At 43.2% G+C, this 27,980-nt stretch overlaps 2 protein-coding genes across 3 annotated transcripts in view; one reads left to right on the forward strand and one right to left on the reverse strand.

Annotated features, from left to right (window-relative positions):
* MRPS25 (mitochondrial ribosomal protein S25) overlaps window positions 1-1,476 on the forward strand; it is a 2,209-nt gene extending 733 nt beyond the window's left edge. The window contains exons 3-4 of the mRNA XM_019536541.1: window positions 714-797; window positions 1,126-1,476. Coding sequence (XP_019392086.1) covers window positions 714-797; window positions 1,126-1,309 — 268 coding nt within the window. The 3' untranslated portion in view covers window positions 1,310-1,476. The remainder of the gene's footprint in view (window positions 1-713; window positions 798-1,125) is intronic.
* Window positions 1,477-2,505: 1,029 nt separating this feature from the next.
* On the reverse strand, window positions 2,506-27,795 carry RBSN (rabenosyn, RAB effector). Of its 2 annotated transcripts, XM_019536542.1 has the most exons (12): window positions 27,704-27,794; window positions 27,001-27,272; window positions 20,022-20,165; window positions 15,962-16,062; window positions 15,262-15,307; window positions 14,990-15,151; window positions 13,817-14,058; window positions 12,758-12,828; window positions 10,158-10,244; window positions 9,459-9,561; window positions 9,034-9,129; window positions 2,506-6,175 (listed from the first exon to the last, which is right to left on the reverse strand). In XM_019536542.1, the coding sequence occupies exons 2-12, from the start codon at window positions 27,161-27,163 to the stop codon at window positions 5,036-5,038; spliced, it is 2,355 nt and encodes a 784-aa protein (XP_019392087.1). In that variant the 5' UTR covers window positions 27,164-27,272; window positions 27,704-27,794; the 3' UTR covers window positions 2,506-5,035. The 2 variants fall into 2 exon arrangements, with proteins under 2 accessions (XP_019392087.1, XP_019392088.1); XM_019536543.1 differs by lacking the exon at window positions 9,034-9,129 and having other exon boundaries at window positions 27,704-27,795.
* Window positions 27,796-27,980: the final 185 nt, after the last annotated feature.

Genomic DNA, 27,980 nt, shown 5'->3' on the forward strand with positions numbered 1-27,980 from the left:
TTTGGGGATTAGAGTCCCTGATGGGGTGGGGGAGGGGAGCGTGGCTTTGAGGGATTAGGGTCCCTGATGGGGGCAAGGGGAGTGCAGCCTTGGGGGATTAGGATCCCCAAAGCAGGGGGTGAGATCCTGGCCTTAGGGACTAGGATCCCCGATCAAGGGGGAAAGTGTGGCTGTCAGGCCTAGGTCTGGGTTCCTTTCCTGGCTCCTGTACCTGATCACCTGTGTCATCTTCAGCAGGTCACTCTCTCCTCTCCCCATTTTATCATCTCTGCCCTGGGAGGAGGGGGGCAGCAGCTGGCTGAGGCTGGAGTCAGGCAGGGCTGGCTGGCACCTGGGAGCCCAACTCTTTCAGAGGCATAAGCTTTCCTCAGCCACAGCCTGCTTTGCCAGGTGTTGTGAGCAGCCTATAGAGAGGAATGACCTTTGAAAAATGCTTCTGAGATCATCCATAGCACTTGCCCATAGTTCTATGTATTCCTGTAAGAGAACTTGATTTGCTTGCTCTTTCAAAACTGCTCTATACTGAGATTATTTTGTTTCTACCAACAAGTGCTGCATGGTAAAATGATGTTACAGCCAAGTGGTTCCTGCAGTTTTTTCATTGCTCTGTGCCTTCAAACACTTATTCCAGACGTGCAGAATAGTATGCACTAAGCTAAGCAGTCAGTCATCTGGTGAGACGCTCTTCTTTTCCTATCCGTCTTTGCAGATAGTGGCAAGCAGGTCTTGGTTGACATTGAAGATAAAACCAACAAAGAGATAACTGAACACATAAAAAAACTCTTCGGTAAAAGCACGTAAGTAAATGCATTCCCAAACTCAGGCCCAGCTTTCGCTTGGATGGATCTTCAAGGCACCACTGTATATAGTCTGTTGGCTTGATGCTAGGGAAGCTAACCTGATGCTGAAAGGGGAGAGGAAGGTGGCTGACAAAGTTGCTAAAGCCTGAAGAGCAAGGCTCTTTCCACAGACCAGATCTGTGTATTGGAAGGGTTGATGTGTAGTGTTTCCCTGTGAAACTTTACTGCTTCAGTCTGTGAACAAAATGTTCTTGCTCTGTTTAAGCACCTGGGCAAAGGGAAGGACAATCACCTTGTTAGTAGCTGATGGGCTTTTCTTTTCCAGAGAAACTCTTGAGAGAGAGAAGCAAATGAAAAATGATGTCTTACATCCTGCCACCTTTGGCCCCAAGAAGTACCACTTGCGTAAATGTGTGTGTGAGATTGAAGGCCAGGTGCCCTGCCCAGGAAAAGTGCCACTACCCAAGGAGATGACAGGCAAATACAAAGCAACCACTGCCAGTGAATAAGAAATGCAGTTCTGCTGCCCTTCAAGCTTCCTAGAGAGGAAACAAACTGGACTACAGTACATGATCAGCCTTGCTTTCCAGGAGTGGTCTCAACCAGAGAAGTAAAAATTCATGCTCATCACTCAAGTGAAAGACAGTATTTTAATAAACTTTTCTTTGAGACTTCATTCTGTTCGATTTGTGGTAAGAAGTTTTTTCCAGCCTGTATTAATTCTGCCATCTATACCTGGCATGCTTCAACATTGCTGTTTATGCCTCAGTAGATGGAGTACATCATCTCACTGAAATTCTTCTGGCTTTAGTCAGTCTTTTTGCGTGCAGTAACTTTTTTTCCCTGTGACCCTAAAATAATTCCACCTCAGTTTCCAGCAGTAAAATGGGAAATTTCATAGTATAGCTACCTCCAGTAACTCACTTAAAAAACAAAATTTGCAGACCCCCCCACTTATCTAAGAACTTATAGTGTTCTTAAGACAGTTTAGTTCTTTGTGATCATGTAACAAAAGTAGTCATTCTTGTCAGTGAGATTTGTGAGATAAAGAAAATTGAGACTAAAAGACCATTTTTTGCAGAACTAAATTTATGCCAATGTTTCTAAACATGGTCTGCAGACCCAGGGGGTCTATATACTGAGGTGTCTTCAAAAGGTGAGAGATTGAAAGCATTTCAGTACCCGTGCTTACAACTTAAAGGGGCCTGCGCCTCCATCCAAGTTTCCACAAATGAAAGAAGGTTGAAAACCACTGCTCTAAGCAGACTCATGTTTGCTGCACTATAAGTGAACTATAATTCCAAGGCTTGGATAAGCTGTCTGTAAAGATGCTAACAAGCCTGTCACCTTTTCAATCTGACTAATTGCATGACCCCATAACATGGAGGCAGCAGTATAAGTTTCTTTTCCATGAATAGTGTGTGAAGTAGAATCACTGTACATAAGAGTTGAACTGAAAAGTAATTTCTTAACTACGTTCATACGGGGGCAAGAGATGTAAAAATAAGCATGTAATCAGCAGAAGTACAACTACATTTATCTTACGAGGAAGCAAGGATATAGATTTCAAAAGAAGATACCATAAAATGGTGGTATGTTAAAGATTATAAACTAAAAAACTTTAGTAAATTTGACCCTTCGTCCCATCCTCTGGATTAAAAAAAAATCCCCATTTAAAAAACACTTTCCACCTACCATGCACACAACAAAATAAACATGTTATTTTATTTAGTTTCTTTACAAAGTTTCAGTATATAGAGTAGTGCATGCAAGTTTAACAAATGTCAATGCTAGTTATTTCACTTGATGGTAGGATGTCTTCATTCTGCTTTACAACATGATCTCCATAGCAGTCCATACACAGCCATGACATTTTTCACTTTGGAGATCTATCACTTTAACATAAAAGATCTAGTCTATTCATTTAACATGGACCAAGATCATGAGGTACACTAGTGTGATATGTAATCTGCTTGTAAAAATACATTAAGTTACAGGTACAATAAGTATACGTAATTAGTGTGTTAGACTATAAAATACAAACAAGGCAGGATATTGGCAACAAGGAAGAAAACCACTATTTTCAATGTAAAAAGCTGAAGCCACTGAACCAGTCATTTCATCTTGAAGTTGAGAACAAGAGAAATCGTGGGCCAGAACCAGCCCTGTTCTAATGTGAACAGTTCAGCGTTGGATAAGTAACTGTTTAGTAGTTCCCCCTCTTAAAAATGTAAACCACTTTGCAGATTGATTAAACTCAAAGCCAGCTGTGATGTACATTTCCCTACTTTGATGAACCCTGCACTGCCACTCCTAGAGGTGCCAGAAAGGATTTCTGAGATATGGATGCGTTTCTCACACCTACAAAACAATTCTGTTACGTTGGGTTTAACCCAATGCAAAATGCAGTTAAATAGCCCACTGAGACCCAACGTCCAATTCTAACGCCACAACCTGTAAGTGCTCAATTTATAACTGCAGGCTTTGGGTGCTACTAGTTGGGGGTTTTTTAGGAAAGCCTGCTTTCTATGCAACTGCTCTAAAATTACTATTTAATTTAGTTACTAGCTAAGTGTCCCTAAGGAAAAAAAGATATGGGAAGCTACCCTGAACAGGATTATGAATTTTAGGCAGAAAGATATTTTTAAAAGGTGTAGGTTAAAGTGATGCTCAGGTTAGAACCACGCTAGCCCAACTATCAGAAATGAAGTTAAAAACAAATGTCCCACCCCACCCCATACCCATTCATATCTGCAAGTTTGTGCACTGGTTAGTAGTGCCATGTGGTGCGGTCTGCCTGAACCATTCTCTATTTCATCTTTAAAACCCACATTCATTTTAGACCAAAAAAGACTTTCACATACAGGTGCCTCAAATGAAAAATCTAAATCTAAAAATGTGGAAGACTTAGACAAACGGGATGCATTTTTTTTTTTCCAGAGATACAGGCTGTTGCACCTCCTGTTGAAGCAAATCTTGATGTAGGTACCAGAATTTAGGTGTCTAATTCTGGGCATCATTCACGCAGATCCTAACAAAGCCTCATCTGCTTGGAAGTTAAAATACATTCATTCTTCTTAGGCATGGCAGTTGAGTTTGATTCCCTTTAAAAGGAATTAAGTCGGGTTTCAAGTCAAATGGCTGAAAGGCATTATGAATCCCAAACTTTGTCCCAACTTTTTCATAATATTCCAGTACAGCAGCTTTTCAGCTTTCCCATTGCACACAAGGTTTCTGTCCCTGGAGTGCTACATCAACAGGGTTCCAGTCTCACAGGTAGGACACACATGATCATTCTGTCACCCACAGACTAAAGGAATGTGCAGCTTTCAAAGAAGTCATTAGGAATTCAAAGTTTTCCTCCATACAGCTTGAAATGGTGCTGCTGCTCTCCTCTTAAATGGGGAAGCTAGATTTTTTTATTTCTCTCCAGGAACAGCTCTCCCCTAAACACAGTTCAGACCTCTATTTTTTTTAATTCCTGTCATTTGGGCCCAGAACAGATGTCAGTAGCTAAAAAGATGGAGAAACAAAATGGCAGCATCAAAGCTTCCCTGGAAGTTGTTATGAACAAAAAAAAAAAAAAAGTTACACTTAGGGGATCACTTATGTATGGTCTCTTATATCCCTAAAATCCCTTTAAACGTTTACATTGCACAAATTGTTCAAAAGCCTTGTATTTTGCAGCTTAAAGAACTGTAGCAGCCTGCTTTTTAACAACACTTTCTTCTACAATATGAAGGCATTTTAAGCTAACCTCACTTGCATTATTCTTAGGGGACAGAGATGATGCATAGAACTTTTAGGTACTAGTTCTGGTTTTGTATTAATTTGAAAGGCCAATCTATAATACTGCAACAAAATCAGAGGGAAAGATGGCAGTCGGACTTCTATGTTGTCAGACTTCTCAACCACTGGTTTCCCCACTGGCAGTTTGTAATTCTGACCAGAAATAAGCATGTGATAGGAATAAGTAACATTTAAAAATGTGGTTATAACCAAACTAATTTAAAAATTCTCATTAAAAAATATGTCTGAGAACAATAGCACTAGCATCCTTCCTCATGTTCATTCCCCAAGTCTGAATAGTAGTGGAAACACCTAAACAAAAGTGCATAAAATTCAAGATTTCCATAATTCCCTCTTGTAACCTGTGCTCCTTATTTATAATTCCACTTGTTCCATGCACCAGCATTAACCAGTGGACTAGTTATTTTTCTGTGAAGATACTAGTTTCAGCAGTTGGATTTCTCCTTTTGCTTTGCTAATGTGCGTTTCAGGTCCTTCAAGTTCTCTGTCAGTACCTCCACCTCATCCATCCGTCCACTGTGTTTGGCATCAAAGATATAAGCCTTAATATTATCTATCTGTTGGAGAAGCAGTTCTTCTTCTATAACTTCCTCTCCCAAGATCTCATCATCAACTTCAAAGGGATTGGTAGAGGATGACTCTTCAAATGGATTCCCAGAATTCTGAACACCCCTACCCTTTTGAAATGGGTCTCTATCATCCTTAAAAGGGTTTGGAGAACTCACAGCTGCCCCATTTGTTTCCTCATCTTCCTCATCGTTTTCAAATGGATTATATTCTTTTTTATCATTATGCAGGGCTTTGGTGGGGAAAGAAGTCACTTGAGCAGCATCTTCAGCAAAAGGGTTGGTAAGGTCTTCATCTATTAGAGCATTAGCTGCCTCATCTTCAAAAGGATTTAGAGATGATATCTGATTTTGGTCTCTGTCACACTGGGAAGCTTCTCCAGTTTTAATTGAGAAGACTGTTTTCTCTTCACTTGCCAGTTGTTCAACAGCATTCGGAGAAGGTGTTTTGGAGATGGGGCTGCTTTGGATTTGAGTGGTATCCAAGTCCAATATATGCGCTATCAGGTTCCGATTTTCTTTCCCAACCTCATGCTGGTGCTGCTTTATTTCTCTGAAGTCTAAGGAACGTGTCCTTAAGTGCTGAGACATTGCTTTGTGCCGCTCCCTTTCCCACTCCTTTTCACAAAGGACCTGAAGTTCTTCCCTCTGCATTTCTTCCTCCTCAGCCTGCCTTTTAGAAAGCTCGATAGCCTTCTCAGTTTGCTGTTGATCATACTCATCCTGAAGTTGCCGCAGGTTCTCTTGTAACATACGGACTTCATCTATCCGATTAGCTGTCTTTGCTTGCTTAATAAAGGATGTAATATTATCAATCTGCTGAAGCAGGGGGTCTGCTATCTCCCTTTGGCGAGATGCACTGGATGTAGGCAACCAACCTTCAGATTTCTTTACTGTGGCCTTCTTTAGATGAGATACCTCACCATTAAGTGCAGCTGAGGATCTGGAGACCATGTCTTTCTGTTTTTCCTCTTGTTTTCTCTGTGTTTCAAGTGCTGCCTGAGACAGACAAGATTTAAAAGGGAACACCATGAGCTTGAGAACTCTTCCCCCCCCCCCCCCAAAATCTTCTATTTACAGGTACAATCAGCATTCAAGAGGAATACAACTGAAAGGAGTTAGCTGCTTTTGCTTGATTTCTGAATTTGTATCACACTGGAGCCACCTTGTAACAAAACAAAAAAAATCTTTACAAAACAGGGGAGCCACAAAACCAATTAAAAAAATTAGAAAGAGTGGAATGTAGTCAGTTTGATGGTTGCTCCATCAGAAACAATATTTTAAAATACTTGTACAAATTTAAGTTGATGGTGTCTGTTTAAGAATTCTGCAGCAGACACAAGTCTTAAAATATTTCAGCAATGCCTTTTTTTATTTCATTATCTCAAAATTATTCAGAGTATAGGAACAATGTAAGAGATGCATCATTTATTGTATTAGGAGTCACCTATAGATGACTCATGGCAAGAGAAAAATGCGAAGCATGACAACAAGACAAGCTACTTCTGTTCCGTGCAAGATGGAGCAGTGTAAGACCTACAGCTATAACTGCGTATGTACTTAGTCGCTCCTCCCTCCTACACACAAAAGTAGTTATAAACATCCTGCCCTGTAATTATACTTGGGACACAGCTTACACTAATGAACACCATATTCTGTACAGTGATGGCCTATTAGAAGAAATTAAAACATCCTCCCTCCACTCTACAAACTTCTTTAGTTAAATTGCATGAGGCTTGCCATGCTTACACAAGGCAATTGAAGGCACTTCTTTCACCTCAGAAACCTCCTCTTTTAGCTAGCTTCTAGATCGGGGCAGCCCATGAGCTGAATTTGGCCTGCCAAGGCCATTCTATCCAGCTCATGGTGCCTCTCCAAAAAACAATTATTACCAGCCCATGGCTGCCCCTCAAAACTGGTGGGAGGTGAGCTTTCAGAGGTCATGCGCCACTGGACCGGGCAGGCTCTGTACTTCCACCTCTGTGGGCTCACAGCACTCCATCTGGGAGCCCCACGTGGAAGCAGTGCAATGACGCACGACTGCACAGCTGGTGAGTGGGATGGGGAGCTCCTGCCTGCAGGAACAAGGGGCTGGGCCAGGGTAAGTGGGGGTGAGCTGCCCGACCACAGCACACAGCCCCCACTGGTGGTGGCAGCAGCAGCAGAAGGCCCTCAGGGTACTTCTGGTCCACTGCAGGCAGAGTCCACTGGTGGCTCACTGTTCCAGCTGAATCCCAGGAGCTGCACTTGCAAGACAGAGCCCACCCGACTTGGCCTGCTGGTACACGCCTTCAAAGCAGACCAGGCTAGCTCCATACCAGGCCGGCTCTGTGCTTTCACGTGGGGCTTCCAGCACTCCAGTGGTAAGCTGCACATAGATGCATGGAGCCTCTCTGCAGTTCCTGGTCTACGCACCATTTGGCTCCATGCTGCCACATGCAGCTCCCAGGATTCAGCCAGAGCCCCGTGCCACCAACAGGCCAGGAGTACCCTGAGGACCTGCCACTGCTGCTGCCACCAGCAAGGGCTGTGTACCATGCCGGGTGGGGAGGGGGACCCATGCCCACCCCACTCTCCCCACCCACATTCCCCTCCTCACATTTCCATATCCCCCACCTCACATCTGCCCACACACTCCCACACCCCTTCAGAACCCCCCCCCCAAAAGCCCCACACAGCCATCCCCCCAAAATATACAAGAGTAAGACTTTATTTTGAGCTATTATGCAATCACTTCTATATATACGCACACTACAGAAACACATGTAAATCAGGACAAAAGTATTTTTTTAAATATAATTATAATATGTTATAGCAGATGTTTGATATTTAGTTTTTGATTTGGGTTTTGTTTTTTTAATCCAAGACAGCAAACCCTCTCCCAAAAGGAGTACTTCTGGTGGCAGAGGCCAGGGATTAGGGGTGGAACTTTAGTCCCAAAATGGCAATCGGAAGGAGGGTCAAGAGGCAGGTTTCCCTTGAGGCCCTTGACAGCTTACCAAAAATCATTGTGGCCCTCTAACTGAAATAATTGCCATCCCCTGTTCTAGATCAATGTGCAAAGATGTACCTACATCCCATTCCCCTTCCCTCCCCTGCAAAGTTCACGTTATAACCATTTCCCAGAAAGAACTATGCTTCCTATTTCAGAAAATGTTTGAGTTCATAATGACAACCAGATGTTTTTTCTTGACTTCATTTGTACTTGCAAACATCATGTTTGAAATATAACTCAAACTCCATCAGGGCCGTCTATATTCATCTTTACCTACACTGGCAGAGTTTTATATAGAAAACATATAACTCTCCTATCGCTTCCGATGTCCGGGTTCACTTATAAACATGCATTATGATGAACCTGTGCACAGAGCAGTGCTAATCCGACTTGAAAATTAAATTGATCAAGCCTCTTCCTGACACTTTTGTAACGGATGATCACACAGCATTAAAAGGGTCATAAATAGAATAGATAGAAATATCATCACACACAATAGATTAAGCCTTTGAACAGAAGATAAATGTGTCCCAGCTCAGGCAACTGCACCAAAGAACTGAAGAAAAAGGACTCACATTTTTCCATTTACTCCTTCAAAATATACCCCATGGTCCTGGTCAGCTACTGACCCCATCCTCCCAACAGCCCTCTACTTCCTCTGCAGAAGGAATCCTAATCCATCCAGGTCCCTAAAAGCCATTTAAAAAAAAAAAAAAAAAAAAGCATCTAGTGCTGTGAAAAGTTATGCAATACGCATTGTTGCACTGAAGCACAAAGCAGCTCCTTTGAGCAGGCACAAACTGGTTGCAGAAGTAGGCCCTCATGCACTGAAAGCCAAGTTCACACCTCTAGCTGCCCTTACCATTTGTAGTTTTCTCTCAAGCTCCTGTTTTCTTTTTTCTTTCAGTTCTTCATACCGGTCTTTGGTTGGCAGGGACATCAGGCCAAGCAGCTTTTCCTGGAGAAAATTATTAAGGTGTACACAGCACTTCCCACTGCTAACTGCCCATTTCCATGTACCCCAGATTTCTTCTAACTAGTCCTCAACATGCACAAGAGACACTGTCCATCTACACTGTGGTCATAACTGTGACTGCAGCTCCTCAAGACACACCCAGGATAGCTTTACACTATCTAGTTGAAGTGCAGTCACCAGTACAGCTGCAGCAGCAGAGGTAAACATAGAATAAAACTGATCCAAGGCAAATACCGCATCTCTCCTCTGCCCCTGACCTCCATGCTCTTTCACTGCTAAACTGCTAGGAGTACCCAAGCGTGCTGGTTTACCTGTACAAAAAGTGTAGCTGAGTATCTGATCATTCGCTGAAGTTGTAGTGTTTTGGGATGTGGTTGGGGATCTTCATTCAAACCTAGAGTCAATATCTTCTTACTACATTAAAATAAGCAATTAAGCACATGGGTGAAAAAAAAAAAAAAAAGGGCCAACAGTGAGAAAAATTCAAAGGATGCTGGTTTTAGAGAGGCACTGTCAACCTACATGCAGACGGAAGCGGGATTTCTCTTCACATACTCTTACAACTGACACAATTGCTCTAACTGAAAAGTTTAGAAAAAATTACTTTTCACTTTGCTGATTCTGTGTAGTTGCTAGCACCCTGGGTATGGTCACTTTCACTGTAACTTCCTACAGGCACAGGCTGGGAAACAAGCATGTAAAAAAATCACAAAAAGTGACAGGAGGCACAGCAATAGCATCAAGCCTTTTTAAAACTGAGTGGGCAAGCTGCCTGCATCTCTTCTGACTAAGAAGACAGTTGCAGTGTGCACAGGGGGTTCCATAAATGTAGACTAACCGTAGGGTTTAGTTTTTTAATATTCCCATTCAAACTCTACTAGAATCATTTCATTTTTGCTGTTTCATAAAATTTCTATTTGATATAATTTTCATTAAGTCTTGGACACTGTCCTGTTAAGTTAGGCCACCCACTAAATTAAGAGATACCTCTTAAAAATATTCTTCCTTACCTTAAGGCATCTATTAACTCATATACTTTTTGGATTTCTATCCTCAGGTCATTTGCATGTTCAAGACTGTAGGTGGTCTCTCCCGCACTAAGAAAGAAATATATCTGTGAATACAGTAAGGAAGTGCTGTCCAACTTTTAAATGGTGCCTCCTCTCTCCCCAGAAAACGCTGCCCAGATACTAGTTGTGTCCTGCCCCACCCCCCCAGTCCCCCAAACACTCACACTCTGACTGTGCAGCCTCAGATTCATTCTCACCTCCCTGCAATGCACCACATCACGTGCTGCAGCTGGGGTTTCAGGGCTGCTGCATCCTGCCTCCACCCCAGAGCGCACTGCAGCAGCAGCCAAAAGCAGTGGGGAAGAAGTGAAGGGACAAAATAAACAGTGGGAACCCAGGAGTTGCAACTTGGCCACTCTTGGGCCACATGCAACCCACAGGCCACCTACTGGATAGCCCTGCAGTCCTGCCCACAACAGATATGCTAAGAAAAGTTACTGCAGAAGATGTAAGATTTACTAAAAGGACTTTACATTCAGACAGACTATAATCATTATCTTCCTTTCTGCCACTGAGATTTGGCTATAGATGTCTGACGCAGATTTCACTACCTATCCTGAAAAAAAAGTTTCAACAGGAAACAGCAAATCTAAGTATAGCTATTTCTAAAGCATACTTACCTAGAACTTAAGTGCCTGACTTTGGTACCATACAAAAAAACTAGAACTCTCAGTTCCAAAATGATACCTTTTATAATAATAGGTATAGTTTTTGAACCACGAGTTCTAGTTTTCATACGTCTTCTTGTCTCAGACCAACATGGCTACCAAGTACACCCCTGACTTTAGTACCGACTTTCATGGTCGATAAGAATGTCTTAAGCAGTTAATGTTTTATTTAAGACACATATATGGAAACTTCTCTGATATAGTAAAGGCAATGGTATATTTGCAAATGCTAACATTTCACACAAGGCTACTGTGATTTTACAAATAAGTGTTCTCATCTGAAGACTGTATGCACACTACACTACATTTGGCTAATCTGTACACCTAAGGATTCTTTTTTTGCAACAAAAAAGTGCCACAGTGATCTCTCACTATTAAAACACTCTTTTTTAAATTATGTTTCAAATTTTAGTGTCTATGACTACCATAAATAATTAAAATCAGCACTACCGTTTGGAAAGCAGTTACAGTATTTTGGGTGCTACAACATCATTTAATAAAAGCATAACACCACCTCCTAGAACATCCTAAATACACAGAGTAATGCGAGATCTTTGATTTATCATTGAATTTGAGAGTTTATTTGCCAATTTGCAAAAATTCTAGGCTCCATAATGGATCTTCGTAGTCATTAATGCAAGTTTCTGAGGTTCTATACTGTACTGTATTTTTAATATGCACCACCAGGGAATCCAAGTATTGCCTCATGAGTTGTCTAGGCACAAAAGGTAAACAAAGTAAGCCAATCTGAACAGGGAATAAGCCTCAAGAGGAAACCCTAACATCACCTATTAATATATGATGAATCAACTCATTTGGCTTTTTGAATTTTTAAGTACCGAACATGGAGAGGGTGCAATAACAATCTCCCTTTGTAGCTCTCAGCAGCCTGTCACCAGAGGATCGCAATGCTCTTCACAAAGATAAGTAAAGACAATAGGTAAATTAGAAGAGCTGACTTTGCACAGCAAAAACACCATCTAGGGCTGAGCTTTGCCACTTATCTGTACTGTTGGTTCCCAATTGCTTCCAGAGCAGCTCAAGACAATATAACTGGGCTAAATAATAGAAATTCAGCTCATTTAATACCCCACTACCCCTCTAGTGGAGCTTCCTTCTCCTTCTTGTATCTCCCATAAACCAATTAATTCCTGCTAAAATGTCAATGTTGACCCCCAACTCTTTGCAATCAAGAAATGTTTGACTGTCTCCTATAACTTCTGTTTCTCAGTAACTCAGCTCCTATCACATTCCACACAATTGACCACATTCCGCACAATTCCTCCTACACTGAGAAGCATCTCTTTTGTATTATGTCTGGTCTAAAATCCAAACCCCTTGGGGGGAAAAAACCCTCATTTTTATTTAACTGTCCAGTGCCCTGCAGCATTAGAAAATGAAATCTGGACTTTACTGAAGTCAGTGGCAAGACTTACACTGAGCAAAAAAAGCAAGGATTTCACTCATTCTGCATAGGGTTTGAACTGATATTCTATACTTTCCCCCGTCATTCCCAGAAACACGTAACAATTTAAAACGTTCTACACCCTGATGATGCGGCCAAGTATCCTCTGCACCTCAGTCAAGTCTGAACTTCAGATATTCCAGCTGTCTGTCAGAAAGCCTACCAGAATTGCAACGATGAAACCCATCAAGTCTAATGTAAGCACCAATGACCCAAGACATTTACATTTACTAGCTTAGTTTCTGTCACAGATTTGGATACAGTGAAATTCTCACTCTGTATTGAGGGGTTTAGTACAGATTAAGAGATCTTCCTTTCTGTGCTATTTGGAGGAGGGGCTTAAGGAAAGAATCACCGATATGCAAAAAAATAAGCACAAAACAGTAACAAGCAGACAACTGACTTACTTTAACGATTCTGCCATCCTTATGTATTCCGGGGCCTTCTGGTCAATCTTCTCCATGCAAAGTCTGAGTTTCTTTTTTAAATTAAAAATCAATAAAAGTTGACAAGTTAAAACACAGTTTGTCTCCATTAGTTCTACATACCGATTCTCCTCATGCAACACAGTAGCAGTGTCATTTGTATGTCATTACATGGTGCTGGTCTATGTCTAACTGACTATGGATGAAAGTTGTCAATTGGGACTCAAGATAACGTTGTCCCCTGTTTATGCTCAGCCCAGATAGAGGAGAAGGAGTAGGGGAAGATTCTTTACACTGCCCTATCATTGCTCTCTAAGTGTAGAGAACATTTCTTAGGAGTAGCTATTTAAAAAAAAAAAATATTGTGATCTCTTCAAGCCATTGGTCTCTGAGAAGACTGCTAAGGAAGGCCTTTTACTGCTGGCTGATTTGGTGTTTTTTGCAGGAACACCCTACCATTTGTTGGCAACTCAATTAAAATCTGTCAACCCATTGCACAGATACCTTAAAAAGCCACCAGATGGCTTTCAATTCCTATTCATCTAGGTTCTGGGCTCAAATGCATTCCAGAAGCAAAAAGGCTCAAGCCATATCTTTTTACTACTTTCTTAAGCTGGTCAGGCCAGCCGCCTCTAGTCTCTATAAAAACAACTAGATAAAGTTTAATTTTGTACAATCTACTTATGAAGTGCAGACATATGAACATCTGCATACCACATTTCTTTTAAATCCCTTCTATGCGCAATCCCACCTTAGGAAGACCAGAATTTGGAAGGTGCTTCAAGTATCTTTTACAGTTTAGAAATAAAACAAGTCACAAAGTAAAATGCTTCTCAACTCAGGTGCACACAAGTGGTTAATTAGTACAGAGCGCACTATATAGGACATCTAGTGAAGGGGTCTCAATACCCAGTATTCCACAGTTTCACTGAGATGTGAATGGTCCAGGAACAAGGAAAGACAGATGGAGAATAAGATAAGGACCACTGGGGAGCACTGCCAATGTACAGAATCAAGTGAAGCATAACAGGTTAAATTTACCTCATAGAGTTTCACGATTTCTGGAATAAATTCTCTCTCATCAATCTGTTGCTCTCTTTTCAGCAGGGTGCCTTTACAATGCCTACAGCAGCGGATTCTGTCATCATCCTTCTCATCAAGAACTGAGCTCACGCTGCTTACACTGCTAATGCTGCCACGACGGGACCCCTGGATACTGTTAGGCGAAGAGTTTGGGCTGGTGTGAGAGGCTAAGGCCTCTTTGCTGGCACTTGTGAGTTTGCCTGAAAAAAAGTCACACAGACAATTCAGTAATTATCACGGAAATCAAAATGTTACAAACTTCAACAAATTAAGCCTACCAATATTAGATCCAGGTAAATTCAGGCACAGACTTTAAACGATTTGCCCAAGGTCAGAGGGTCAATGACAGTGAGGACTAAAATTAGTCTCTCTTGACTTCTAATTCCTAGACCTTGCTCCCACCTACCAGGAACAGCACCTGGTAGCTTTGGTTTATCAAGACAGGCTCCTGTTGCAGTCTATTTACCTCTCCTCACTAGTTTTACTGGTTAGAAAGCAGGAAGAAGAAGAAGAGGGGTGATGGTGCTATGATGAATTCAGCTATTAAAGCCAGAACGGAATATTTAAATAGGGGTTATTTCTATGGAGAACACAATGTTTCTCTTATGCTTCCAACCAAAAATGAAAGCTGCCAATATTAAAGGAGTCCTTCAGGAAAATCAAGATGGCTGACAATGCCAACCAGAAAAAACCAGTGACAGGAAAGGAACACCCTGGGGAAAACAGAAATGAGAAACTCAGACTGACACTCAATCTTGGTAGTTATGCTTACAGATAAGCCTGTATTCTGCCATTACAGCACTCTGCTTCCTTCGATACTGGGAGACACTAATGGTGGCCTTAACGTTCCAATACCTCTTTCATGGTCAGTTCTTTATGGATTATATAAGAGGTCAAAGGAAGAAAAAGTTTTAAAAAGGGAAACTGGGGAAGAAGTCACTGGTTTTGGATCTGGCAATGAAAGGAGACATCTATGAGGAACTAACTCCATTTCCTAGTGGGACATGCTCCAAAACAGCAGTAACTTCTTCATAGCTGCTTTCTACTGTCTACACTCTAGTGGCACAAAAACTAAGACATAGCTTGTGTTCCCAGACAAAGCTAGGACTGTCACCAACCTATTGTACTCACTTGCCAAGGGCAGGGTGACAAGCTCCATACACTTCTTGCACATGATGGACCCACAAAGACGGCAGTGGTGACGTCGGTTCCGAATGCTGAACTTGTTACCACAGTCCGGGCAGAAGGGGACATCCTGATCACTGACCCAAGGCACAACAGATTTCTCAATTGCTATCGCAGGGGCAGGGGGAGGGAGAAGGGGAACAAAACACATTGTAGAACTTCTGTGAAATGTAACATTTGGTCAAAAGCAAGTTAGTTTGAGGTAAGCTTGTACCAACCTCTTATCTTAGCTGACTCTGTATTTGCTCTGTCAAATGACGTCAGCTGGCAAAAAGTAAGCAAAAAATTTAGAAGGTAAATCTCACAAAACATTCACGAGATTTACACATGGCATTTTTAAAGCAAGAATCCCAACAGGGTCCTCTTGGTTTCTAAAAGGTAATCTGTTCTTTAAATTAATCTTTTATATAATCTTTCCCACTTTACTAGAGCAACATTAGCACACACAACTCCACAAATAAAAGTCAGGAACCTGAACTGAGAAGGTCACATAACTTGAACAAATACAGTATCCTGGGTACTACTGTAATCTCCATCAGTGCTGTATCTACGCAAACATAGTTAAAAATCTTAAAAGCACACAACAGTGGCTATAATAATAAGAGATTAGGTACCTCCTTCCAAATATAGCAGACAGAATTGGACAAGACAAGGTAAAGTTATAGCATTTAAGGAGATGGATGGTCGCTGGTGTTGGGGTACCAGAAAGCCATTTAAAGTATATGGAACACAATCTAAGAAACAATTATTTGTACAGGACTGAGCCAAGCACAAGGCATCAAAGAAAACGATGTGCAAAAAACATTTACAATTTAAGTGCCACCATTTCTAATGCATTATGAACAGTGTCCCCCCAACTGCAAACAGTTTTACACCCAGCATTCGGTAGGTTTATGGGAAATCAAGGAACAAATTTACCTTCTCTAACCTGATTATTAATTTATTGACTTCGACAACATAGTGATCAATCCTGGCTGCTCGGTGTTTCTTGAAATCGGAAAGATGGCTCCTCATGGCACCTGAATGAGAAGAAACAGATTGGGGAAGCCTTCAGTTTCAGGCATTATTGAAAGGGAGCCTCAGTCTCTTCTCACTGTTTCTCAGCATCAAATAGGGTTTTAAAGACAAATTGGAATCCTGTGTTTTCACAGCACTGCTATGAATATAAATGTAAATTAAAGCCCAATCTCGTGGCTCCCTTCACTGACATGAGTTCTTTATTTTAGCCACTGAAACAACAAGCATTACTTTAACGACAACAGGAAAAAAGCCTCCCGCTATTACTCTCTCCTTCATCCCACAATTACTAGGTCGACAACAGTTTACTTAATGCTACATTTTCAAGACCCACTGTCTAAGTTAGTAACTGCCACAAGAAACAAAGCTATGAAGTCTACACAGCTGCAGTTCTTCCAGATTTTCATTTTCCTTCCCTCCCCCCTTAAAGGATTGAAAAATAACTGCCAAATATGAAAGCTCAGCCCAAATAAACACCTCAAAAACGTGAAATTCAACACTGTACAACTTGGTTTTTGAATGCTAGTTCACATTTTATTCTCAAAGTTATGGTTGTGAATTATTAGTTTTTCTTTTACTACAATATTAATGGAAAAAGAAATCAATATTGCAGTCTGACATTACGAGCATTTATAAATGCACCGCAGTTTCTACTGCTGCCCCTCCTACCTCTAACTGAGAATCAACAACCTGGTACCAGACACAGGGCTCATTCCAAAGGTGGTTATAGAAGCTTGGGGATGGAAGGGAAACTGAATCCACTCTCCTGCAACAGCAGACAACCATACCATACCATACTTTTCATAAACCAGTTTGAACAGCTCAAGTTTTGTCCCAACTACTCCTATGGGAAGGCTGTTTCAAACCTCACTTCTCTGATGGTTAGAAGCTTACTTACCAGCCTAAACGTATTCATGGCCAATTTATACCTCGATGCCTTGCCGGTGAAACAGTCAACATTCTGAGCTCAACACAGTGCATCATGGAGTTTACATCTGGACTCTACGCCAACTAAAGCCCTACCAATGTCATCACATTTCCTAGGATCCAATAGTAAGAGTGCTCTCAATCTTTGCCAAACAGCCTGCCTCTAACACAACCCAAACCAGACTCCAAATAAGCCATACAGAAACACTGTGAAATTTTTCACCTGGATCCACGCTTTATGGCTCAGACATATCAAGGAGTAGTGGTTTTTTTTAAATATTACTCAAAAGACTAAGCTAGTTGATTAAAAATGACCCTCACTCCACACAATGCAGACCAAATTCTAAGCAGATTTATAATCTGTGCAGTTCCACAACAACTACATAGGTTGTCCCATGTCTTATCTTCCAGGTTGGCTGATCTCTTACAGCAAGCTTTAAACTAGCCTCGTCAGGGGAGGGGGCCGCAGGAAGATGAGGAGACACCACCCGAGCAAGACAGGTGACAAATGCAAGGAGTACCCAGGTAAGAAACAGGGGTCCAGACAGTCTCCCAAATCGGAGGGTGGCACCCACAGCTAGGCAAGGCCTTAAATGCCTATATACCAATGCTCGTAGTATGGGGAATAAACAGGAGGAACTTGCCCTCAGAATAGCCAGTTCAGACCCAGACATAATAGGGCTTACAGAAACGTGCTGGGATTCATCCCATGACTGGGCAGTTAGCATGAGGGGCTATAGGCTTTACAGGCGGGATAGAGAAGAAAGGAAAGGTGGGGGTGTGGCGCACTATGTCAAGGAGCAATACACATCCTCTGCCAGAAGAACAGGTTCAGAGGAGGGGCAAGCTGAAGTGCTCTGGGTCAAGATACAAGGGGGCCATGGGGAGAGGGATCTAACAGTGGGGTCTACTACAGACACCCCACCCCCCGCCAACCAAGGGGAGGAGCTGGACCGGGAATTTTCGGGCCAGCTTGCAGAGGCACTTAAGGCGAAGGATGTAGTTGTCATGGGTGATTTAAATTACCTGGACATCTGCTGGGAGGAACAGTCAGCCAGGTCGGACCGTTCCAAGAGGTTCCTGGCCGAGATACAGGACCTCCACTTAATTCAGGAGGTGCACAGTCCCAAAGGAAATGCCCTGTTGGACCTGGACCTGGCCACAGGCAACAACCTGGTAAGGGGCCTCCAGGTCCTTGACCACCTGGGTGATAGCGGTCATCGCCTGCTGGAATTCACCATCCAGCGCAGGGTGTCTAGGGCCTGCAGCAAGGCGGTAGCCCTAGACTTCAAGAGGGCCAACTTCAATGAGTTGAGATTAATGGGAGAGACACTGGGCTTCTCGAGGGCAGGGGAACTCAGTGCCCAAGATGAGTGGTCGTTCCTTAAGGAGACAATACTCAGGGCCCAAGGGGTGACCATCCCAACAAAAAGCAAGGAGGGCAAGAGTGCACAAAAGCCCCCCTGGCTCACCAAGGGTGTACGGGAATGCCCGATTGCCAAAAAGGCAGCGTACACCTGGTGGAAAGAGGGTGCTATCTCCAAAGAGGAGTATACCTCCTCTGCTCGGGCCTATTGGGGGCTGTCAGGAAAGCCAAGGCAGATACAGAGCTAGGACTAGCGTTCAAGATCAAAGATAATAAAAAGTCCTTTTTCAAATATATACGGATGAAGAAAGCACCGGGAAATGTGGGGCCCCTGCAAGATACTCTGGGCAATCTGGTGGTTGCGCCAGAGGAGAAAACAGACCTCTTTAACCAATTCTTCACCTCCATTTTCTTGTGCAGGGACTGGGACTTCCCCACCGTGATGCAAGACGGACTCAAGGGGAATGCCTCCAGACCTCAGGTTGGGGAGGACCAGGTTAGAGAGCTTCTGGAGGGGCTGGACGTGTTCAAGTCAGCGAGTCCAGCTCCTCTCCACCCCAGGGTGTTGAGGGAGCTAGCACGGGTTATTGCAGGGCCCTTGGCATGGCTTTACAAGCGCTCATGGTGCTCGGGCCAGGTGCCAGATGATTGGAAGATAGCCAATGTGGTCCCCATCTTTAAAAAAGGGAGGAGGGAGAACCCGGGCAACTATAGGCCTGTCAGTCTTACCTCAATCCTAGGGAAACTCGTTGAGAAGATCATCAAGGAGCACATCTGCAATGGGCCAGCTTCAGAGATGATGCTCGAGGGCAGCCAGTTTCATTAGGGGCAGGTCATGTCAGACCAACCTGATTGCCTTTTATGATCAGGTCACAAAAGCATTGGATGCAGGCGTCACCATGGACGTAGTCTTTCTGGACTTCAGCAAGGCCTTTGACACCGTCTCCCACCCCATCCTCATTAAAAAACTAGGCGACTGTGGCACTGATGCCTACACAGTCAGATGGATTGCAGATTGGCTGAAGGGTCGTACTCAGAGGGTGGTGGTGGACAGGTCATATTCGACCTGGGGGGAAGTGGGCAGCGGAGTCCCCCAGGGCTCGGTCCTTGGGCCCACGCTGTTCAATTTCTTTATCAGTGATTTGGACAACAGGGTGAAAAGCAACCTGTTTAAATTTGCTGCTGATACCAAAATTTGGGGTGAGGTGAGCACACTAGTGGGGAGGGAAAGACTGCAGCAAGACCTGGATAGGTTGCAAGGGTGGGCTAACAAAAACAGGACGCATTTCAATATTCACAAGTGCAGGGTGCTGCACTTGGGCAGTAGTAACCAGCAGCACACTTATAAGATGGGAAACTCCCTTCTTGAGACCACGGAGGCAGAAAGCGATCTTGGAGTCATTAATGACTCCAAGATGAACATGAGCCGACAATGCGAGGTCGCGGTTAGCCCTGCCAACCGTATCTTGTCGTGCATCCACAGATGCATCTCAAGTAGGGCCAAGCAGGTGATCCTCCCCGTCTATGCAACACTGGTCAGGCCACAGCTTGAGTACTGTGTCCAGTTCTGCGCGCCCCATTTCAGGAGGGATGTGGACAACATGGAGAGGGTCCAGAGGACAGCCACCCGCACACTGGTGCCACTACACAACTTTCCTGTCTTCTTACCTAGTTCTTGGGGCTCCCACATGTATGGGTCCACTCCGCCATAGCTGAATGACTCATATCGCTCCTGAGACCCAGCGTCGGCTCGGTCATCACTTTCTCGTTTCAACAATTTCTTCTTAGCTTTTTTAGCCTTTTGGACCAGACCTGGAAAACAGATCAAACACTAAGCAGGCAGCTTCTGAGCACAATTCACTTAAAATCATGGTAAGGTTCCTCAGCTCTTTCAGCACAACCAGTTCTCTTTTTACGCAAATTTAATATGGACTTTGTTCCTACACAAAGACAAGGTGGCCAGTTGTCTAGAACTACATGTCCTTCTGTCAGGCAGTGGTCGGGTGGGACAACTGACATCAGTTGGCAGCACCCAGACCTCCCAGCAACAAGTGCAACAGGATCAGTCATTACTTGAAAACACATCAAGAAAAATCCCATCTAAAGCAGCTAGCTGTTAATTAAGAAACTGCTACATCAGGTCCAATCCTGTAATATACTTTCCAGTATTTTGGTTCCCAGTGATTCTGCTGGGATTTAGTGGGATTAGTGGGACAAAGACTCAAGGCAGAGAACTGTGTCTATAAAAACATAGCTTTCTGATCAGAACCTACAGAAAGCAACAGAAAACGACCAGCAAATGGTTTACTGTTCCATTAGGCATTACAAAGGCATTTGTTTTAAACACAGAACTGCCTTTACTGCAGTACCTTTGTTTCCAAACGTTGTGCTTACAAATAGCATTGCTTCACAGTACTTCGTTACGCTCACTCTGCACAAAAGCAAGCAACCTAAAGAGTCATTTAGACATACCACAGCAGTGAACATGGTTTAAATAGCAATGCATTCTGCCACATTACTTCAGACATGTTAGAGGAAGAGGGACATAGTCAAGCAGACGCAAGCAAAGGGCTGGAAATCTGGAACCCCATGTTTTCATCCCTGTTGCAATACTTGCCTCTAAAATCTTGGCAAGGCATTTTAACATTCTGCATTCAGCTCCCCCTTCTGTAAAGATATGGGAATACTCACCCACCAGCTCACTAGGGTGTTATGAGAATTAATCAGATGCATGCAAAGAGCTCCAACATTGAAAAATCATTTCATAAATGCCAAGAAATATAATAACATAATAAAAAAGTAAATTTTTCTTACTTGGCCCAGGTTGATGGAAATAAAATTCTGTCTGTTAAACTATCAGCCTCATTATCAGTAGCTCACAGGAATACCCTGTACCCTGAGGCAGACATATTTTTCACATATTTTATTGGTGAAATAAAAAGCACTAGACAAAGAACCAAATGAGAGAACATTTGAAAAAAATGTAATACATCTACTTCATTAAGCAGCCATTAGCAAGCAGGTAAGCAGTCCCATGAGGACATGGCAAACCACAAACTAGAAGGCACTATCATGTGCGTATTCTAAACGGACCGTCTCACATGTATTCACTGGAAAGTAGTATCCTGTCTTTTCAAGAAACAAAGTTATAAATAAGAGAACCTAGTTTTCTGTGTTTAAAAATTGCATATTCTCTGATTTTAAAACAAAGAAAAGAAAACCCAAAATTCTGATTTAAAAACCCAAAATCTGCAATTAAAATGAAAAGCCACCATACATATATATACACACATATCAACTGAACACACTGTTTTATTGATATATTTACAATTTTAAAGCAATTTGGAAACTCACCTTCAGAGCTCAGTACTTGGGCCAGTACTCTTTAACATCTTCATTAACAATCTGGATTCGGGAGTCAGATGCGAACTGGCAAAGTTCACGGATGACACCAAATTATGAGGGTGGGCAGTCATACTGCAGGATGTGCTGGGGATACAGGCCGACTTGGACACGCTCTCAAGGTGAGCTGACCAAAACCTGATGGCCTTCAATGTAGAGAAGTATAAGGTGCTACTCCTCAGTAGGAAGAACCTTCAACTGGCTCGGCAGTACTACGCTCGTTAGCACCTCAGCCAAAAGAGACTTGGGGGGTCTTGACTGACCACAAGATGAATATGAGCTACCAATGCAATGCTGTGGCTGGCAAAGCAAACCAAACTCTGGTGTGCATCCACCAATGCATCTCAAGCAAAACCAGGGATGTCATCCTCCCGCTTTACTGAGCCCTAGTGAAACCGCAGCTGGAGATCTGCATCCAGTCTTGGGCTGTTCCACTTCAGGAGGGATGTGGAAAAGCTTGAGAGAGTCCAGAGGAGAGCCACTTGTATGATCCAAGGCCAGGAGGGCAGGCCGTATAAGAAAAGGCTGAGGGATCTGGGACTCTTCACTTGGGAAAAGAGAAGGCTCAGGGGGGACTTGGTAGGAGTCTACAATTATATAAGAGGGCTACATCATGACCTGGGAGAACAGCTGCTAATCAGAGCTCCCCCGGGGATAACAGCCACAAAACTCCAGGAAGGCCGGTTTAGACTAGACATAAGAAAAACGTTCTTTACAGTCCGAGTGTCCAGGGTCCGGAACAGACTCCCCCCAGAGGTGGTGCAGGCACCTACTCTGGACTCTTTCAAAAAACATGTAGATGTTTTTCTTGCTGGGGGTCACTTGATCCCAGCTGACTTACTGCCTATGCCAGGGAGGCTGAACTCGATCTCATGAGGTCCTGTCGAGCCCCTAATGTCTATGAGATCTATGAAAGTCTACCAGTGCCTCAATGACTATCATAAAATAAATTCTAAGTACCTATGAATTTTGATATTTGATTTTGGGTTTTTTAAATCATGGAAAGTCAGGGCTCCCCCTGCCCCCTTCACTCACCAGGATGCAGATATAGGCCCCTCACTCCCCACCCACAACCCTTCTGGCCCTGCCAGTGTCCCTCACTCCCCACCCATAGCCCCGCCCCACCCCCCAGCCCTGCCAGACGGGGTGGGGCCTGGGTGCACAGCTCTCTTCCCCCCACAGCTACTCTTGGGGAGTGGAGAACGGAGCCCAGCTCTCCCTCTCCGATAGGCAGCACAGGAGGAAAGGGACGTGGTGGGGCAGGCTACCCACTGTGGGCTCAAGCTCCCTGCCCTGCTGCCCTCCTCAGGAAAAAGAAAAAAAACGGATCCCTGGTCATAATACAGGTCATGCCATCCTTGCCTGGACATTTTTGCTAACAGTTATATATTAAACAGTGATAACAAAAACAGCCTGAGTTACCACCATAAGCAATTCCTTACTACAAATAAAGAAGTAAAAAAATAGTTGCCATTTTTATAGAAAAGGAAACTCAGTCACCCTGCTGAGATTTGATTTTTCAGGCCATGAGTTTACCAGTAGCATGACTGATTCACCCAAGTCTACATGAATACCTTATCTTGCTCAAGATGTTCCAGTTTCATGAGGGTATTAAGTTCCAGGAAAGCCCATGTTTAAAAAAAGATTGATAATCAAGCTAAAATACTGTGTTTAGCTATTAAAGAATACTCCACAATACAAATCCACCACATAAATAATAGGTGCAACAAGTCAAAGTTACTATACCATATTTACTAAAAATGGAAAACTGATGTAACAGCCTGGTGATAAGTTTTTATGTTTTTTAATATAAGTATGTCACCTTGCCATACATATTAAGGATGTACTCAGTTTTCTACCTTGTTACCAATTACCAATACTAACTCAGTTAAAATTTACTCAGATTCCGTGCTATGGCTATATGGCCTAAAACAAAGGCAAGAGTAAAATTTGACCTCACTCTCAAGGAGACAAATAGCTTGTGTGTGTCATGCAGAATTGAACACATTTTTGCTGATTAAGCAACCATCTGGCCTTTTTATTTTGTTCTAGAAATCTCACTGGGAACACTATAATTGAATGGTTTTTCTATAATTGAATGGATGATGCATTTTTCACATAATACCAGTCTTCTGCAATGTAACAAACTGGGGTTCCACAACATTTTGCAGGAAAGGCTACATTATTCAGCCTTCTGCATAGAGGGCTTTTTTGTTGCAGTATGACAAGGTAAGAAAACTGCTTTACTGTAACAAATGTCTTGTACTATACAAAACTGATGAAGCCTCTTTGGGTCAAGGAATAGGTGCATGAAAAAGCCCCTTTCCCTCTTCTGCTGTGCACTAGAGATTACATAATTTTTTCCTAAAGTGGACCTCAGCCTCAAAGAGAGACTGCAACACTGATATTTAATAACCATACAATAAAGGCAGCCTCACTGAAGTCAGGCCTGGGAGTAAAGATATCATAAAAAGCTGAGAAATTTTCTCTTCCCATGGACCACTTCTGATTCCAGTCATGACAGCAGCCTTACTCTCTCTCCTCATTCCAAATCATGTAGGTTGCTTACAGATGTTAAAGAAAAAAAGAGGGAGGGAGCTACTTTAAAATTCATGCACCCCCATGCTGAGCCCAGTGCATGTCCAGAAAAGGCATCATATTAGATGTTGGGCAAGCCAGGTGCAACTATAGTAGGGGTTTTTTTGGTGCTTTTGTTTAACACCTGATTGAACCAGCTTTAGAAAAAAGCGCCAAAAAGCCCTGCTGAAGTGCCCAATCTATACACATGCTGCAGAGCTAAGTCGAACTAACTGCCTCTTGTGGTAAGGCAAGTTTTTGGGAGCTTTTTTCCATGTCTGTCAGCACCCGTAATGTCTCTGTGGAAACCACACCAAGTGCTGACAAAGTAAAACAATATTAAGAATATATTCTTCAGTTTATCAGGGTAAAAAGAAGAAGTGATATCTCCTTAGCACCAGTCTATTCTCCACAACCAACAAGAAATGTTTCACAGACAACAAGCTTGAAAAAAAAATCAGCTTTGCACACAGACAGTATCAGGGAGACCTTTGCCCTTCAGGGGATAAAGGCACAAAACTCAGGGAGTTTTGTGTTCTGTAGTGTAACATATACAAGAACCTAGAAATAACAAACATCTGGAGCTTAATGCTGCCAGGTTCCTGGCTACCACAGCTCCTTGAAGCCAATGAAAGTGGAGGGTGCTAATTTTCTCGCTGGAAGCACTCAGAACCTCAAAGAAGCTTGTTTGTTATTATAGGGGAGAGGAAGCAAGGTTGAAAGTTATCCTTATGTGACACTAACAGACCCATGAGGGATCCCCACACTCCTTACTTGTCACTGTCCCACATTCAAAATTCCCAGCAAGGATATTCCCTCCAATTCAGACAATATCTTAATCTTACTCATCTGGAAGTTGTCAGAATTGTTAAGTGAACCAGAGAAATAAGGCTGTAAACGGCAGCAGGAGCTACATATTTCCAACATGTTGTTCCTCTCAAGTTTATTTTTGGTTTGTTTGTTTTTTCTCTCTAAAGCCAAGAGAGAGTCATATGGCATTAACACAGCTCAGGTAAGAGTTTTTTGTCTTACCCACCTGCAATTAGGACACAGTGATGTCAGCAAGAAATTGCTTAAAATACTTCTAACATGCAGCGTGAATGCTACATTTAATATAAAAGCAAATCTTGTTGGTTTTTATGCTAAGGTGAGTTTTACTGGATGTGGTTTGAATAAGATTGATAGAAAGCCAGGAAATAAAAACAACATCTTTCAAAAATGTAGATTGTAAAAAAAGCTTGAACAGTTACAGCATGAAATTCTAAATTAAAGGCTGTAGTAGAATCCAACATGGAGGTGTTTGATACCAAAATGTCGAGGGGGCTCACAAAATCTAATCATTTTCTCTCTTAAAACAGGGAAAATGATATTGGTTCTTTGGTTTGAACATTCAATTGGAGTCTCTACAATTAAGATATTACAGCATTGTTTTAGCCCACAAGAAACAGAGAGAAAAACTGACCTGTGTGTGTTACTTGACCAAGAAGAAAAAAGTACTGAAAGCTAACAAGCAGCCAAAAGTGGCGAAAAGTAAATTAGATTTATAAAAATGTAACTGTAATAAACTTATTAAAATGCAGAATAAGTGAGGACTTTTAAAAGAGTAAAAAAAATTAAATACATATCAGTGTCAAAGTGCCCTTTTGACAGGTCCTCATAATGATATTTTTAAAAAAGCAGTAAATATTCAAGATCAAGGAAAAACAGCTAAGCCTCTTCCTAGGAAAACGCATAAAACAAAACAACTGTTTCTGCATATTTCATCTAAATTTAAGAGTATATGTGCAAGGAAGTTATGAACTGAATCTTTTGCCATCTCCAAATAGAAAACCTTACCATCTCCAACTAAAAGTGTTCTAAACTCCACAGAAGTGTAGTATAAACAGAGACAAACTACCCAGCAACGAAGAGGCTGTAACTGACCAGTACAAGCTTCCCCACCTTCTAGTCAATTGACAAATTCATAGGCTAGTCTTCAATCTACACCCAGGGAATTTACATAAATAACTCCTACTATATACAAAGATAACTCCTATTAGCACAAACACCAATTCTCTCTTTACTGAAATTAATCACAAAAAACAAAAGGCCAGTATATTTCCGTTTTGAAAATATAATGCAATATAATATATTCAGAATGGAAATACTGGCCTTTGTGACTGATGTCAGTAAAGAGAGAATTGGTGCTCGCACTGATAGGAGTTATCTATGTACATAACAGAACTTATCTATGTAAATTCCCTGGGTGTAGATTGAAGACTAGCCTATGAATTTGTCAGCTGACTAGAAAGTGGGGAAGCTTGTACTTGAAGAAAGAATTGATGCTTGCACTAATGGGAGTTACTTATGTATAGAATAGGAGTTACTCATGTATGTAGTTAGGCATCTGAGAATTCCAGTGATTATTTAGGTGCCTAACTTCAGCCAACAAGTTAGTAAACAACAACAAAAGCTTTTCCTTAAAATTAGCAACTCTATAGCAATTTTTTGGCCTCCCTACTCGCACAAAAAATGAGCTTGCCTTCTCCATCCCAACTCATTTTAATCAGTATTTTAGCAACTCAAAACTTCAGGCTCTTTTTCAGAGTCTGTAATGCACCCATTTGTCACTGCACGGAGTTTTACCCAAGAGCCAGACATAGCAAAGCACCCATCAACCGCCTCTTACTTTTGAGCTGTCCCTTGACATCCCGGTCTTCACTTGAGTGCTCCTCTTCGTAGTGCGACTGAAGCTGATAGAAGGACTGAAGATCCTTCAGGCACAGCGGGCACAGAAAGCCCTCTCGCACCTCCCCGGGGTCATCGAACGGTGGCGGGTAGCTCGATGCCATGACGGTTCCACAGGTCTCAGCGGCAGCAGATCAGGCCCGTGCTCTTCAGCGGCATTGCACTCGAGCCAACACCGAGCTACGGGTAGAGAAGCAGCATCGTCCGTGGTGCCTGGGAAAAGACCCACAGAGCAGCTATCACACGCCCCACAAATGGCTGAACCAGTCAGTTTCTCCCGTCTTAATAACCGGCTGCAGCTTACAACCAGGACCTCCCAGAGAACTGAGGAAGCCCCATGGCCAATGTGGACCTTTTGAGTCAGCGGTGCCTTCTTCATGCCTCCTCGAAGGTGCCAAACATGCAGCTCGTCTCAGGGGGCCCAAACCCTTCCGGCCCTGTGCTGGGCCCAGCCTAAACCCCAGGGAGGAGGGGTCCTTTATGGAGGAGGGGCACCGGGCCCGCCCCCACGTGCCCCCGGCCTCGCTTCTCGGCCCGGCCCGGCCCAGCCCCACCCCGGGGTGAGGCACGGCCTGTCCGGGCCCCGACCAGCACTAGCGCGGCCTAGGAAGAACCCCCCAGCCCGGCCCACGGAGCCCACTCACCTACGGGCCCACCGAACGCTGCGGAGAGCGGCGCGCCGAGCGCCGAGACAGCAATACCACGCCCGAGGGGGCGGGGCCGAACGCAGAGCGCGCCGCTGAGCGCCGAGCGATGGATAGGCGCTCGGGGCATGCTGGGAAAGGGGCGCGGGGCCACGCCCCGGTGCGGGTGGCCGGGCTTGGGAGGCCACACCTGGGCCCTTCCCGCCTCCTGTGCCCGGTCCCACGTACCGAGCGTGGCCCAGCGCCGCAGGGGCGCTGGGCCACAGAAGCTCTCCCA

The sequence above is a fragment of the Crocodylus porosus genome, unplaced genomic scaffold, assembly GCF_001723895.1.
Source record: "Crocodylus porosus isolate Cpor-Errol unplaced genomic scaffold, CroPor_comp1, whole genome shotgun sequence".
Classification (NCBI taxonomy): domain Eukaryota; kingdom Metazoa; phylum Chordata; order Crocodylia; family Crocodylidae; genus Crocodylus; species Crocodylus porosus.

Bases quoted from the DNA above. Each gene is read 5' to 3' on its own strand.
- RBSN (XM_019536542.1), bottom strand. From the start codon at position 27,163: ATGGCATCGAGCTACCCGCCACCGTTCGATGACCCCGGGGAGGTGCGA. The intron at 15,308-15,961 runs GTAAATTTGTTC...ACTTTTTGCCAG, and splicing joins TAATAATCAGGTTAGAGAAG to CTGACGTCATTTGACAGAGC. The intron at 6,176-9,033 runs GTAAGGGCAGCT...TGTCTGTCTCAG, and splicing joins TTGAGAGAAAACTACAAATG to GCAGCACTTGAAACACAGAG.